Consider the following 17,182-nt stretch of genomic DNA (forward strand, 5'->3'; position numbering starts at 1 on the left):
TAAATAAAATTGATTGATTGATTGATTGACGTCTTTGTACATTTCTGCATTCATCTTTACCTCAATCCTGACTAGTCTCCCAGTTCCTGCTGCTGCAAAACATCCCCACAGCAAGATGCTGCCACCACCACTGTAGGGATGGTGCCTGGTTTCCTCCAAACACGACACCTGGCATTTACGCCAAAGAGTTCAGTCTTTGTCTCATCAGTCCAGAGATTTTTGTTTCTCATGGTCTGAGAGTCCTTCAGTTTACTTTTTGGAAAACTCCAGGTGGACTGCCACGTGCCTTTTACTAAGGAGTGGCTTCCGTCTGGCCACTCTACCATACAGGCCTGATTGCTGCAGAGATGGTTGTCCTGGAAGGTTCTCCTCTCTCCACAGAGGAATGCTGGTGCTGACATGAATGCAATGACAGAGTGACCATGTTTTGGTCATGTCCCTGACTAAGGCTGTTCTCCCTGATCACTCATTTTAAACAGACAGCCAGCTCTCGGAAGAGTCCTGGTGGGTCTGAACGTCTTCCATTTATGGATGATGGAGGCCACAGTGCTCATTGGGACCTACAAAGCAGCAGAAATGCTTCTGTACCCTTCCCTAGATTTGTGCCTCAAGACTATCCTGTTTCAGAGGTCTACAGACAATTCCTTTGACTTCATGCTTGGATTGTGCTCTGACATGTACTGTCAACTGTGGGACTTTATATGTAGACAGATGTGTGCCTTTCCAAATCATATCCAAGCAACTGAATTTATCCCAGGTGGACTCCACTTAAGCTGTAGAACCATCTTAAGGATGATCCGTGGAAACAGGATCGACCTGAGCTCAATTTTGAGCTTCATGACAAAGGCTGTGAATACTTACATACATGTCATTTCTTAGTTTTTAAATTTTTTAATAAATTTGCAAAAATCTAAAAAAAAAAAACTAAGCATTTTTGACATTGTCATTATGGGGTATTGTGTGTAGAATTTGGAGGAAAAAATTGATTTTATCCATTTTAGCATAAGGCTGTAACAACAAAATGTGGAAAAATGAATCGCTGTGAATGCTTTTTGGATGCACTGTATACCGAAATTAGGTCAAAGGCAAATTCTCAGTTGCAGTCTCTGATTTTTATTCCTTAAAAGAAGACGTATACATAATGCAAACATTTCCAGTACAATAATTACAGTAAGACTGTATAATAAAAGGCTAATTTTACATGCTCTGTCTTCAGTAAAATCAAATAAAAATAACAAAACAAAACAAGCAAACACCACAAAATAAAAAAAATGTGGCATAGATTATTCCCTGCATATCCCTCTTATGTACTTAATATTAGAATCCTCTGTGTTAATCAATGTTTTGTTGAACATCCTTCCTTTTGTTTTGACTGCTGAAGGTATAAAATATTTGTCCTGAAAAAAAACAAAAAAAACAAAAAAACAAGCTGCCTCACAAAGCATGGCGAAGGAAACCTGATAACTATGCAAAGAAATGCTCTGGGAAAAATCCCCAGATCTGGACCACAGAACTGAGGTTTTAACAGCCGCAGTTCTGGATTGTAATCACTGGAGTTATGCGGCTAACTGTGTGATCCTGCTTTGGGAAAAGGGCACGGGATGTGAATGAAGGTTCACACTATCACCACAGGGACGCTGCTTAGATTTGAAAAGTCAACAAACAGTGGAGATGTGTAATGAGAGAGCAGCTCATGTTACACTGACAAATGATGGCTGCACTTAGCACAGAAGCAGAAACGTGACTGAATGAGGTCATTTGGAATCATATGTATTGGAAAATCCTGAGGCCATTGTTGATTGGTTTGTGTTGTTCTTGTTGTCGTAGTCGTCATTGGGTTGGCCTATAATTTGTGTAATTTTACCATATTTTAGCCATGGGTAAAAATTGCCTATCGGGTATTGCAAAGACTTTGCATCCGTCCGTCCACACCTTCTGTCTGTCTGTCTGTCTGAGCTCAGTATAACTCCATTCCTATTACGCTCAGGGTCTTCAAATTCACAGGGAGCATTCTTGGGACACAGACCTTAGACAAATTCAAAGATGGGTAACCTTGACCTATTCTAAGGGGTCAAAAGGTCATATTCTTTCTACACACTCTTTCATTGATTACACGCTCATACGGCCAAGGGTATTTTAGCATTGTGTTATATGAACATTTATTACAATAAATTAAAAATTACATTGGCTGTTTCTGGTTAATAGGTACGCTGATCCAGTGTTAGGATTTCTACATCAATTTAGTTTTCAAATCCAACATATTTTCTATGTGGATTTAACATTAGACTTCAACATGGATCACTGTTGGACTGAGGTCATTTTGCCTGCTTTGTTGGGCTTTAAGTCTTCCCCATAGTGCACATGCAGCAATAAAATTAATGTGACCTTAGAAAAAAGCTGCTTTGTTGCACAAAAGAATATCTTTCAGGTTATTTCCAATCATTCTCATTATAGCCACAACCATAATACTGTGCCCATAACCTTCTCCCTTCTCATATCTTCTCTCTCAGACCTCCCGTCTGAACAACCCGTCCTCTAAATATGAACCACTATGCCAACAAGAATGTGGCTGAGAGCATGCTGGATCTGGCTCTGCTGATGGCGAACGCCTCTCAGCTAAAGGCTGTGTTGGAGCAAGGGCCCAACGTCTCCTTTTACGCTCTCATCGTCACTTTAATAAGCATCTCCCTGTGTCTGCAGGTCACCGTTGGAATCCTTCTCGTCTTCATAGGTGAGAAAATAAAACAGCAGGAGCCCTTTTGGTATCCCAGAAGCATCTGTTGTGTCTATCAAACTTCTCGTCATCCAGCCTTCATTTGATCTTTGTGTCCCTTTCCACTCCCCCTCAGTGAGTTTGTGGCCTGGATGCAACATGTTTTAACATAGTGTATATTGCAATAACTTGAAATTCACTAACAACACACAAGCATAGCAACCAGGCCTGACATCAGGTCAGAGTTCACTCGTGATGGTGACAACTCTTGTGTGAGACAGGTTTTATTTATTTATTTATCCAGTTTCGTATTATTATTATTGATTAACAGGGGTCGAATTAGTACATGCATGTGCTAGTTTGTGCACGTATTATTCGAGCGGTGCACGTAATTTTATACTGCACTAGCACTGGTGCAAGTAACTTTATCCAAGTTTTATCAAATATAAGCACCAGTAGAATGAACCAATAAAGGAATAAATAAGGAAAAAAAATATTTCCAATGTGTTGTCTTCGTCCTCCCTGCGTTTTATGACTCTCACACAAGGAGCGAGTTGCTGTGCTCTATTTGTTGTGGAAAGCTGACAAACGTCACCAGCGGCGCCGTCCCTGGGTTCACAACATCCTCATGAGACTTCCCAGTTCGGGAAGTTTCATTATTTTCTGCACCTCCTGCAGCAAATAACTGGAGCTGCAGGAGCTCCAGTTTGAGGACCTCCTGTCCTGTTCACGCGTGCACATGTTAACAAAGAAAAGAAAAAAACTGGCTGCCGCTGCGGTTCCTCTCTCTCCCCTCAAACTCTGTCATAATTGTGTTATAAACCCATCACCATTTGTTTTATTATACATCTGTGTAGTTAATAAAAAATAATCTTCACAGATGATTGTTCGCGCTCGCATGTGAAAAAAAAAAACTGTCTGCCGCTGCTGCTGCTCTCCCCTCAAACTTTCCCCAGAGAGGAAGCGTCTGACACGTCAGAGGAGGAGTTTTAAGGTTGATATAACTGACTTTTGGTTGTGCAAGTAACTTTTTTGGTGCAAGTAATTTTTTTTGTTACTAGCACCAGTGCAAGTAGGTTAAAAAATGTATTTCGACCCCTGATTAATTCATTTTTGCTGCAGCTGGTCTGCTCTGTGTCAGCCTGATCCCGTCAGACCTCAGAAGCTAAGTAGAGCAGGATCTGGTTAGTACTTGGATGGGAGACCTCTTTGGAACACCAGCGGCTGTGTGTTTCTCCAGGTAAAACTGGAGTTGCGTCAGGAAGGGCATCCGTCGTAAAACTTGTGCCAATTACCGATGCGGATCTGGCTGTATCCGCTGTGGTGACCCCGAACATAACCGGGAGCAGCCGAATGAAAACAACATTAATTAATTTTTGCTGGGAATATTGAAAATGTTTCACCATGTGTGTTTACATACAGATCTACAATATGTCTGGATCTGAATAAATTTAAACATGGCAAAGAACAAAATACTGTAATAACAACATTATATACAAAATGCTTTCTACAGATTCAAAGTGTTTTACAGTAGAATCATCAACAAGAAATTGCAGACCTTAGCATAAACAATAAACATAAAATCACACCAACAGATTAAAAAAATATTAAAATTTAAAACATTCTAAAAACCAATAACAATAATTTACAAATACTTTCACAAATTATAAACAGGAAAAAAATCGGTAGGTTTTGAGTCTGGCCTATATGTTTAGGGCCAGAGAAAAAGTTTTAGATCTTTGAGTTCATCTCATACAAAATGGGAGCAAAACCAAAAGTGTTGCGTTTATATTTTTGTTGAGTGTATTTCCTGATTTTAGTCTAAGATTTTAATTCTGTGTTTTATGTGATTTATGTCCTTTTGTAAATTGTTCTCTGCCCTGTGAAGCGATAATGTACTGCAACACCTAAGACAAATTTCCCTAATGGGACAATAAAGTTGACCTTGACCTTGAAAGAGTAGTAGAAACTAGGCTGTGAGTAGTAATACAACCCCAATTCCAATGAAGTTGGGACGTTGTGTGAAATGTAAATACACAACAAAGACAAGATATTTAATGTTCAAACTGATAGACATTTTTGTTTTTGTGCATATATTTGCTCATTTTGAAATGGATGCCCGCAACACGTTTCAAAAAAGCTGGGACGGGGCAACAAAAGACTGGGAAAGTTGATGAATGCTCAAAGAACACCTGTTTGGAACAGTCCACAGGTGAACAGGTTAATTGGAAACAGGTGAGTGTCATGACTGGGTATAAAAAGAGCATCCCCAAAAGGCTCAGCCATTCACAAGCAAAGATGGGGCAAGGATCACCACTTTTAATGAATGAATGAATGAATGAATGGTTTATTCAGCACGCACAAATAAAATCTCTCATTTACAAAACAAGTCAAAAATGAAAACATATAGAACAAAACTCAAACAGTTTACCAACTTAGTGCGGCTGAAAGGGTGTGGGCAGAAGCAGAAGCTTATAAACGCCCACCCCGTACATCAGTTTCTGTGGACAAACAAAAAATAAACACAAAAAACAAATGCCAGTCAGTAATGTAACGCAGTGAAACAAACAAAGTAATACGACAGACAAATAAACAACAACACAAAAAATAGCCACACAGGCAATTTACTTAATTACTCAAACTATAACAAATTAAAATATTATTTTTATACAGTCTTTTAAAACAAGCCAGTGTACTAGATACTTTAATACAATCTAAACAGTCATTCCTCACTCTGACACCCTTTACTGAAACGCAATGACCTTTAGTAGTAGTTCAAATCTTTCTTCTATCAAATACCAAAGTTCCACGCAAATTATAACTGGACTCTCTCATTTTAAACAGCTCCAGGACATGTTGAGGCAAGAGTCCATTTTTAACTTTATACATTATCTGCATTGTAAAATAATCAACCAAGTCATAAATTTCAAAAACTGAAGATGAACAAACAATGAATTTGTTGGTTCACGATATGGTTTTTTACTTATCACTCTTATAGCTTTTTTTGTAACAGAAATGTTGAATTGGTATTTGCTTTATATGTATTTCCCCAAACTTCAATGCAATAAGTCATATAAGGGATATGTAATGAGATACAATGAAACCAACAGATGCTGGGGGAGAAGGTATTGTACTTTGTACAAGATAGCAATAACTTTTGATATTTTGGACTCAATATGTTTTATATGAGTTTTCCAACAGAGCTTATCATCAACAAAAACTTTAAGAAATTTAGTTTGAGATACAATTTCAATGCCATTCAACAATAATTTACTGCTTAAATTTCTAGGCTTATTTCCAAATATAATGCACTTAGTTTTACCGAAATGAAGTAATAATTTACTAGAGTCAAACCAATATTTACATGTTTGCATTTCCCTCTCCACCAAGTCCAAGAGCTGTCTCAAATTATCCCCACTACCAATCACAGTTGTATCATCAGCAAACAAAATACAACTCAAAGACTTAGAAACCAAACAACTGCGTGAACAAACAGTTTAAGAACGTTTCTCAACAATCAATTGCAAGGAATTTAGGGATTCCATCATCTACAGTCCATAATATAATCACAAGATTCAGAGAATCTGGAGAACTTTCTACACGTAAGCGGCAAGGCCGAAAGCCAATATTGAATGCCCATGACCTTCGATCCCTCGGGCGGCACAAGTTCAAAAGCCAGCATCTGTGATGGTATGGGGGTGTGTTAGTGCCCATGGCATGGGCAACTTACACATCTGTGATGGCACCATCAATGTTGAAAGGTACATCCAGGTTTTGGAGAAACACATACTGCCATCCAAGCAATGTCTTTCAGGGATGTCCCTGCTTATTTCAGCAAGACAATGCCAAGCCACATTCTGCACACGTTACAACAGCGTGGCTTCATAGTAAAAGAGTGCAGGTACTAGACTGACCTGCCTGCAGTCCAGACCTGTCTCCTACTGAAAATGTGACCATTATGAAGCGCAAAATATGACAATGGAAACCCCGGACTGTTGAACAACTGAAGTCGTACATCAAGCAAGACTTGAGAAAGAATTCCACCTACAAAGCTTCAACAATTAGTGTCCTCAGTTCCCAAATGCTTATTGAGTGTTGTTAGAAGGAAAGGTGATGTACGGTGGTAAACATACCACTGTCCCAGCTTTTTTGAAACGTGTTGCAGGCATCCATTTCAAAATGAGCAAATAGTTGCACAATCAATCAATTCAATCAATTTTTTTTTATATAGCGCCAAATCACAACAAACAGTTGCCCCAAGGCACCTTATATTGTAAGGCAAGGCCATACAATAATTATGTAAAACCCCAACGGTCAAAACGACCCCCTGTGAGCAAGCACTTGGCTACAGTGGGAAGGAAAAACTCCCTTTTAACAGGAAGAAACCTCCAGCAGAACCAGGCTCAGGGAGGGGCAGTCTTCTGCTGGGACTGGTTGGGGCTGAGGGAGAGAACCAGGAAAAAGACATGCTGTGGAGGGGAGCAGAGATCGATCACTAATGATTAAATGCAGTGGTGCATACAGAGCAAAAGAGAAAGAAACAGTGCATCGTGGGAACCCCCCAGCAGTCTACGTCTATAGCAGCATAACTAAGGGATGGTTCAGGGTCACCTGATCCAGCCCTAACTATAAGCTTTAGCAAAAAGGAAAGTTTTAAGCCTAATCTTAAAAGTAGAGAGGGTGTCTGTCTCCCTGATCTGAATTGGGAGCTGGTTCCACAGGAGAGGAGCCTGAAAGCTGAAGGCTCTGCTACTCTTACAAACCCTAGGAACTACAAGTAAGCCTGCAGTCTGAGAGCGAAGCGCTCTATTGGGGTGATATGGTACTACGAGGTCCCTAAGATAAGATGGGACCTGATTATTCAAAACCTTATAAGTAAGAAGAAGAATTTTAAATTCTATTCTAGAGTTAACAGGAAGCCAATGAAGAGAGGCCAATATGGGTGAGATATGCTCTCTCCTTCTAGTCCCCGTTAGTACTCTAGCTGCAGCATTTTGAATTAACTGAAGGCTTTTTAGGGAACTTTTAGGACAACCTGATAATAATGAATTACAATAGTCCAGCCTAGAGGAAATAAATGCATGAATTAGTTTTTCAGCATCACTCTGAGACAAGACCTTTCTAATTTTAGAGATATTGCGTAAATGCAAAAAAGCAGTCCTACATATTTGATTAATAGCGCTTTGAATGACATATCCTGATCAAAAATGACTCAAGATTTCTCACAGGTATTACTAGAGGTCAGGGTAATGCCATCCAGAGTAAGGATCTGATTAGACACCATGTTTCTAAGATTTGTGGGGCCAAGTACAATAACTTCAGTTTTATCTGAGTTTAAAAAGCAGGAAATTAGAGGTCATCCATGTCTTATGTCTGTAAGACAATCCTGCGTTTAGCTAATTGGTGTGTGTCCTCTGGCTTCATGGACAGATAAAGCTGGTATCATCTGCGTAACAATGAAAATTTAAACATACCGTCTAATAATACTGCCTAAGGGAAGCATGTATAAAGTGAATAAAATTGGTCCTAGCACAGAACCTTGTGGAACTCCATAATTAACTTTAGTCTGTGAAGAAGATTCCCCATTTACATGAACAAATTGTAATCTATTAGACAAATATGATTCAAACCACCGCAGCGCAGTGCCTTAATACCTATGGCATGTTCTAATCTCTGTAATAAAATTTTATGGTCAACAGTATCAAAGCAGCACTGAGGTCTAACAGAACAAGCACAGAGATGAGTCCACTGTCCGAGGCCATAAGAAGATCATTGTAACCTTCACTAATGCTGTTTCTGTACTATGATGAATTCTAAAACCTGACTGAACTCTTCAAATAGATCATTCCTCTGCAGATGATCAGTTAGCTGTTTTACAACTACCCTTTCAAGAATTTTTGAGAGAAAAGGAAGGTTGGAGATTGGCCTATAATTAGCTAAGATAGCTGGGTCAAGTGATGGCTTTTTAAGTAATGGTTAATTACTGCCACCTTAAAAGCCTGTGGTACATAGCCAACTAACAAAGATAGATTGATCATATTTAAGATCGAAGCATTAATAATGGTAGGGCTTCCTTGAGCAGCCTGGTAGGAATGGGGTCTAATAACATGTTGATGGTTGGATGAAGTAACTAATGAAAATAACTCGGACGGAACAATCGGAGAGAAAGAGTCTAACCAAATACCGGCATCACTGAAAGCAGCCAAAGATAACGATACATCTTTGGGATGGTTATGAGTAATTTTTCTCTAATAGTTAAAATTTTGTTAGCAAAGAAAGTCATGAAGTCATTACTAGTTAAGTTAATGGAATACTCAGCTCAAAAACAATAAAGTTTATCAGTTTGAATCTTGTCGTTATGGTGTATTCAATTAAATATAGGTTGCAGAGAATTTGCAAATTGTTGTATTCTGTTTTTATTTACATTTTACACAAAGTCCCAACTTCATTGGAATTGAGGTTGTATGGTTTCATGCTGAGAAAGAGCACTAATTGCAATGTTTGCTATGAGAGTGCAGATGGAGAAGTACAGAGAAGGCCATAAGGAGTTGTATTGTGTGTTTGTGGATTTAGAGAAAGCTTATGACAGGGTGCCAAGAGAAGAGTTGTGGGATTGTATGTGGAAGTCTGGAGTCCAGAGAGGTATGGGAGTGTGATACAGGATACGTACAAGGATAGTGTGACAGCGGTGAAATGTGCAGTAGGTATGACATGTTGTGTGGGCCGCTGAAGAGGAGGTACTGCTGGCCTACCACTAGAGGGCGCCCTGCCTGAAGTGCGGGCTTCAGGCACGAGAGGGCGCAGCCGCCACATCAGAGCAGCCTGGAGTGACAGGTGCCACTCATTTTCATCAGCCATCCATAAAAGCCAGACGGCATCTCCACTTCGCTGCCGAGATATCATCTACCATAGAAGGTAAACTCTCAGCCGTCTTTTGTACCTTCCGCAGCTAAGCTGGTAGTTGTAACGTTTCTTTACTTCTAAGCTTGGAGCTGTTAAATTGTGACTTTGAGTTTGCAGAGGTAGCCAAATTCATTTTCAGCTGAGTTGGAGGACGTTGGGAGGAGTCGGCGTTTCCCACTCCACACTTCTGCACTCGTTAAGTGAACATTGGTATCTGCATGAATACTAAAGGAACTGAGATCTAGAGGTGGAGGTGTTATCCCACCCCAAGGAACTGCACCGGTGTGTTGAGGGCTTGCTGGGTGTGAACCCACACTCACCCTTTTCTCCTGTCTTTGCTTCCTGCCAGCAGTACCGGATCTGACAGCTGGAGACGGTGGCCACCTGGGGACTCGGGACTTGGCGGCTCCAGTATACTCCAGATCCGCTGGCAGTGGAAATCGTGGGGGATCAGGCTCTTCTCTTGACAGACGTCTTCTATCCTCGAGCCTGCCCGCACGTCACCTTTATACATTGACAGTATTCGAAATTCTGCAATTGTCTGTATTTCGTTGTGCACATTTCACAACAGTAAAGTGTTATACTTTTGGCTCATCCATTGTCCGTTCATTTACGCCCCCTGTTGTGGGTCCGTGTCACTACACTTTCCCAACAGGATATCTTGGCCAATGTCATGGATTCCGGGGGCATCATCCACCGCTTGAACAACCAATGGAAAAGCAAGGTGCACAGGCACCAGCAGGAGGCATGTTAGGTGAGTTGCAGTAAATCTTAACCGCCTTCACTGCTCGGTTTGACTTAGTGACTGAGCAGAGCGCAATACTTAACCGCAGGATGGAGGCTCTCACCGCACAGGTGGAAGCGCCCACAACGGGCGTGGCTGCAGCACCTCCTCCTACTGACCTGGTGCCGAAAACAGATATTCCAGTGGGTCGTTCAACGAACCCCCCCACCGTCCCCTGAAGCATACATAAGCCCCCCGGAACCGTACGGAGGTGTTGTAGAGACGTGCGCAGACTTCTTAATGCAGTGTTCGCTCGTCTTTGCACAACATCCCGTCATGTACGCGTCGGACTCCAGCGGGTGCTTACGTTATTAATTTGCTTCAAGGAGAGGCATGCTCCTGGGCTACGGCGCTCTGGGAGCAGAACTCACGGCTTCTATCAGCATATACTGAGTTTGTGAGGGAGTTCAGACTAGTGTTCGATCACCTAAATAGAGGCGAAACCACTTCAGTGTGCTGCTGTCTATGAGACAGGGGTGTCGGAGTGCGGCCGAGTATGCAGTCCGCCTTCCACATCGCGCAGCGAGGGCCGGCTGGAATACTGTTGCACTCTGCGCCGCCTTTGTAAACGGACTGTCTCTGGTCCTTAAGGCACCTGGTGGCTAAGGACGAGCCGCGGGGATTTAGACGGGCTTATCGACCTGGTAGTATGGTTAGACAACCGATTAGCGGAACGTCGACGGGAGCGAGACGAGGGGTGTGGTCAGGCACGAGCTGTCCTTCTTCCTTCCGTGTCCGAAAGGGAGCCGTCTTCCCCACGCTCCACAGCCAAGGGCTCCATGTGGCAACAGCTCCCCCTGCTGACGTTGTTAGGGAACGAGCAGGGGCCAAAACAAGATCTGATGACAGATTGAGGAAGCTGGCTCGTGGGGAGTGTTTTCTCTGCAGCTCAAAAGAGCACACACAGAAAAACTGCCCCAAACGGTCAAGACAACACTCGCCCTTAGAGGACTGGGCTCAGGGTGGGTTACAACACGCACATAGGGAGTGCACGTAAATCAGCACGAATCCCAGTCATGATCCTGTGTGGGGATTTAACCCTTCACGCCCCAGCACTTGTGGACACGGGGTCGGAAGGGAATCTGTTGGATAGCAGATGGGCAAAGGAAGTAGGGCTCCCTTTAGTGGCCCTTCCTTCATCATTGAAGGTAGGGGCGCTAGATGGCACCCTTCTCCCTTTAATCACACACAAGACACAGCCGGTAACTCTGGTTGTGTCTGGAAATCATCGGGAGGAGATTGAGTTCTATGTAACTCCTTCTACCTCCCGCGTTATTTTGGGCTTCCCATGGATGGAAAAACACAATCCCCGGATTGATTGGCCATCTGGGGTTGTGGCTCAGTGGAGCGAAACCTGCCACCAGGAGTGTTTAGGATCCTCGGTTCCCCCCGGTTTGACTGCTAACGAGGAGGTTAAAGTTCCCCCCAATCTGATGGCTGTGCCTGAGGAGTACCACGATCTTGCTGACGTCTTCAGCAAAGATCTGGCACTCACTCTTCCCCCACACCGTCTGTACGATTGTGCCATTGATTTGATCCCGGGTGTTGAGTACCCGTCCAGCAGGTTGTACAACCTCTCACGTCCTGAGCGTGAATCAATGGAGACCTACATCCAGGACTCGTTAGCTGCCGGGCTGATCCGGAACTCCACCTCCCAGATGGGTGCTGGTTTCTTTTTTGTGGGCAAGAAAGACGGCGGACTCTGTCCATGCATTGATTACAGAGGCTGAACGAGATTACAGTTCGCAACCGATACCCGTTGCCCTGTTGGATTCAGTGTTCACGCCCCTGCTGAAGGACAGATTCATTGGGCCATTCAAGATCATCAAAGTTCTGAGTCCGGCCGCAGTGAGGCTCCAACTCCCAGCTTCACTGAGGATCCACCCTGTCTTTCACATTTCCAGGATCAAACCGCACCACACCTCACCCCTCTGCACTCCCAGACCAGCGCCGCCTCCTGCCCGATCATCGACGGGGAGCCAGCGTGGATGGTACGCCGACTCCTGGACGTCCGTCAACAGGGCCGGGGGTTCCAGTACTTGGTGGACTGGGAGGGGTATTGACCTGAAGAACGCTCCTGGGTGAAGAGGAGCTTCATCCTGGACCCGGCCCTCCTGGCCGACTTCTACCCCCAACACCACAACAAGCCCGGTCGGGCGCCAGGAGGCGCCCGTTGAGGGGAGGGTCCTGTTGTGTGGGCCACTGAAGAGGAGGTACTGCTGGCCTACCACCAGAGGGCGCCCTGCCTGAAGTGCGGGCTTCAGGCACGAGAGGGCGCAGCCGCCACATCAGAGCAGCCTGGAGTGACAGGTGCCACTCATTTTCATCAGCCATCCCATAAAAGCCAGACGGCATCTCCACTTCGCTGCCGAGATATCATCTGCCATAGAAGGTAAACTCTCAGCCGTCCTTTGTACCTTCCGCAGCTATGCTGGTAGTTGTAACGTTTCTTTACTTCTAAGCTTGGAGCTGTTAAATTGTGACTTTGAGTTTGCAGAGGTAGCCAAATTCATTTTCAGCTGAGTTGGAGGACGTTGGGAGGAGTCGGCGTTTCCCACTCCACACTTCTGCACTCGTTAAGTGAACATTGGTATCTGCATGAATGCTAAAGGAACTGAGATCTAGAGGTGGAGGTGTTATCCCACCCCAAGGAATTGCACCGGTGTGTTGAGGGCTTGCTGGGTGTGAACCCACACTCACCCTTTCTCCTGTCTTTGCTTCCTGCCAGCAGTACCGGATCTGACAGCTGGAGACGGTGGCCACCTGGGGACTCGGGACTTGGCGGCTCCAGTATACTCCAGATCCGCTGGCAGTGGAAATCGTGGGGGATCCGGCTCTTCTCTGGACAGACGTCTTCTATCCTCGAGCCTGCCTGCACGTCACCTTTATACATTGACAGTATTCCAAATTCTGCAATTGTCTGTATTTCGTTGTGCACATTTCACAAGTGTTATACTTTTGGCTCATCCATTGTCCGTTCATTTACGCCCCCTGTTGTGGGTCCGTGTCCCTACACTTTCCCAACATGACAGATGCATTCAAGGTGGAGGTGGGATTACATCAAGGGTTGATTCTGAGCTTTTTCTTGTTCACAATGGTGCTAGACAGGTTGAGGGACAAGATCAGACAGGCGTCTCCATGAACTATGATGTTTACAGATGACATTGTGGTCTGTAGTCAGAGTAGAGAGCAGGTTCAGGTGAGCCTGGAGTCATGGAGATACACTCTGGAGAGAAGAGGAATGAACGTCATTCGGAGAAAGACTGAGTACATATGTGTGAATGAGACGGAGTCTGGTGGAACAGTGCCATTACAAGATGTAGAGGTGGTTAAGGTAGATGAGTTTAAATACATTAGATCAGCTATCCAGAGTTGAGGAAGAGTGGAGTGAGTGGAGAAAGGTGGTAGGAGTGTTTTTTGACCAAAGACTATCTGCATGAGTGAAAGGGAAAGTTTACAAGACAGTAGTGAGAGCAGCTATGTTGTACGGCTTATAAACAGTGGCACTAGCAAAAAGACAGGAGACCTGGAGGTGGCAGAACTGAAGATGAACATATCAGATAGATAGCACAGGTAGAACGGTTTGGAGACAAAGTCAGAGAGGTGACATTGAGATAGTTTGGGCAAGTGCAGACGAGGGACCCAGGGTATATAGGGAGAAGGATGCTGAGGATGGAACCACCAGGCAGAAGCAGAGGGAGGCCAAAGAGGAGGTTTATGGATGTGCTGAGGGAGGACATACAGGTGGTTGGTGTGACAGAGGAAGATGCAGAGGACAGGGTGAGATGTAAATGATTGATCTACTGCGATGACCCCTAACGGGAGCAGCCGAAGAAGAAGAAGAAGAAGAGGAAGAAGAAGCTGAATGATGCAACACAACAATAATCCAAATGAATGCAGCATTACATACCTTAGTTGGTTGTGGTTATAGTTATTGATCATAAAGTTGGGCATTACAGTGGCTTAGTGGTCACAGCAAGAAGGTAGTAGGATCAATTCCCACCTGTGGCCTTTCTATGTGAAGTTTGCATGTTCCTCCCACATCCAAAGACATGCAGGTTAAGTGGATTGGAAACTTCTTGTCCATAGGTGTGCGTGCATGTGTGAATGTATATGTGGCCATGTGACAGATTGGCATCCTGTCCAGGTGTACCCCGCTTCACGCCTTATGAATGCTGGGATATTCTCTAGCCCCTGTCATCCTTAATTGGAGTAAGTGGTTAAAGATGAGTGAGTGAGTATAATAAAGTTCATGTTTAAACTATAAAACATCAAGCCTCAATTACATTTCTTTGTTATAAGGATTTGATAATTGAGTTTTAGGAATCACTGCCATTTTTTTTATGTATACCGGTATATATTGGCAGATATATCAGTATCATAAATTCATAGTCCCTAATACGGTATCGTAACAGTTCCCAAAACACTCCAAATCGGTCAGGCTCTAGTATATACAGAATTATTGTTGACAGTAAATGTGTTATAAGGTGTTGTTTAATGTTGATAAGATATACAGTGAGTGTGTGTCTTTGTTTTGTTTCAGTTCGATGGAACCTCAATGATGAGCGAAAGCACCGGCAGCTGAACCTTTTGGAGAACTTGGCTACAGGCCTGGTTTTTATGATAGTGGGTTGTTAATGTGTTCATAACAGCCTTTGGAGTCCATCGGCCAAACCGCACTGACTGACTGATAAAGTAAAAAAAAAAAAAAAAAACACACAGGTAGGTGTTTTCTCTGCTGACACTGTGCAGTTTACTCCTATAGACATCCATGTTGTCAGCATGTTTTTGGTTCTGACCTGACCTGCGCAATCCCCTACCTGACCCACAAATACGCTGACCCCCCCTCCAAGCTCTGGAAAAGCCCGGAAATGTTGTTTTCTTCAACTCACACAAAATCCAATTCGTGCTCATTTGCTCGAACATCAGCAAAGAGAAACAACGGTAGTTACAAAGTGGCGAGGTGTGTAAACAACACAACATTTGTTCAGAGCCATTAAACACAACAGTAGTCAGGAACATGTGACCTCACACGGTCCGTCTCCTCCTCTGTCCACTGCTGACAGCTGGAGATGTTCAGTTTTCAACAAGGACGTCATTCTTCTCCAGACAGTTTGAACCAGCAGGTTTGATGATACTTGACCAGGGTGTGCCTCCTCTGACCTCCACGGTTTTACCCGTACCGACACACCTGCCGCCAACCACAGGCAACAGGCACCAACATTCAATTATAACAATGCTTAGTTGTGCCATGACTGTTTGGTGTGAGTAAAGCTGGAGCAGTGTGTGTATGTGTGTGTGTCTCTGGACTAGCAGCTGGTGAGTCACCGCAGCAGAGGCCCGAGCAGAAGTGCTCGTTAAAACGGAAGCCTTAATTAGACAGTGTTTCAGCACTGTCACTCAAACCCCAGTTCGAGTCCAAGTACATCACCTGATTCCGTTTTTAGCACACATCAGTGGCTTTAAACTACACAATCGACTGTCTGTCTGTTCTGCATAATTGCTCCTGCGCTTAAATGCACAGCAGCTACAGCTGGAAAAATAATTCTGGCAAATCGTGACAAAGCAGCTTTTGCATAAAAAGCAGACATTAAATCTCTTTTCCGCCTCCACAACTATCATCGGTAACCGTGGAAACAGTCAGACGAGCTGAGGACCAGACTGATGATCCACACAGCTCCAGATCTGTGGACTGACATGCACAGAGTGTGCATGATGCACGTCTGCAGGAACATCAAAGGACGCTGACGCCCAGAGGAATTATGTTCAAGCATTACAGCAAATAGATCTCTGTGTGGAAGTGTGGATTGCTACTATTCCAGCAGAACAATAACACTGCTGACACCTCCAGCCCCCCTTTGGCACTGCCCCAGCTGTCCTCCCTCTCTCTCTCTGGTTTACTCCCTTTTCTAATGTCTCACTCTGTCTCCTTACAGTGAGCCGTACTGCAAATTTATTATAGATCAGCCGCTGATGGTTCCCTCCAGAAGCTCACATCACACGTGTGCTGTGGTTGCTTTCACTAATGTAAGATCTCCTTCAAGAGGGCTCTTAAGTCATCATGGATGGAATGCACTAACCCCTGCACACAAATCAAGCCTGCTGTGCCTTTGGCAGTCAAGCATTAATGTAGCGATTAATTCGGATGAGTTTACTCAATCAATTTGATTGCCGTTACTAAATAATGAGTGCAGTCTGGTAGTCTTGACTGTCATTGTAAAAGCACACCAGCATACAACATTCCCAATTCCCATCCATGCCTATTTCACTTCCTAACTGTTGAACTACATGAGGAACCAGCGCCCTCTAGTGCACTTAATATGCATCCAAATATTACAAGCTGCAAAAAATAAATAATATAATAAATAAATAAAAAAAAGCCAGAAAACTCACAAGCACTAATAAATGTCAGTTTTACTTTTTGAGGTAAATTTTACGTGTACATCAATCATTGTGTTATTAGTACTGTACTGGCCCAAATAAAATATTAGTTTTTTTTCCTTTAAAATAAATCTGACAACTAGAATACCTCTACCAACATTTTAAGTGTTCTAACAGGTACCCATTCTTATACCCAAGAACAAACAAGTAAACAAAACTAAAAAAAATAAAAATAAACCTGGCTCTACCTCTGTTTCTGTGTAGGCTCTCAGTTGTCCAGGTGGTTTCCATAGTAGAGAAGCTTGAATCTTCGACTGGACTGGGTTGCTTGACGCGAGGACGTTTGCTTCAAATCGTAGAAGCTTCCTCAGCTAAAATTCTTGCTCTGGAAGTCTGACTTT

General features: G+C 43.5%; 1 protein-coding gene across 1 annotated transcript; it reads left to right on the forward strand.

The window, feature by feature from the left end:
* The first annotated feature begins 2,548 nt into the window (after positions 1-2,548).
* LOC117512615 (ninjurin-1-like) lies at positions 2,549-15,398 on the forward strand. Its single transcript, XM_034172755.1, is given in 3 exon segments — positions 2,549-2,731; positions 14,944-15,029; positions 15,031-15,398. Coding segments are annotated over 3 exon segments (297 nt in total). The 5' UTR covers positions 2,549-2,577; the 3' UTR covers positions 15,088-15,398.
* Positions 15,399-17,182: the final 1,784 nt, after the last annotated feature.

This window comes from Thalassophryne amazonica, chromosome 6 (assembly GCF_902500255.1).
Source record: "Thalassophryne amazonica chromosome 6, fThaAma1.1, whole genome shotgun sequence".
Lineage (NCBI taxonomy): Eukaryota > Metazoa > Chordata > Actinopteri > Batrachoidiformes > Batrachoididae > Thalassophryne > Thalassophryne amazonica.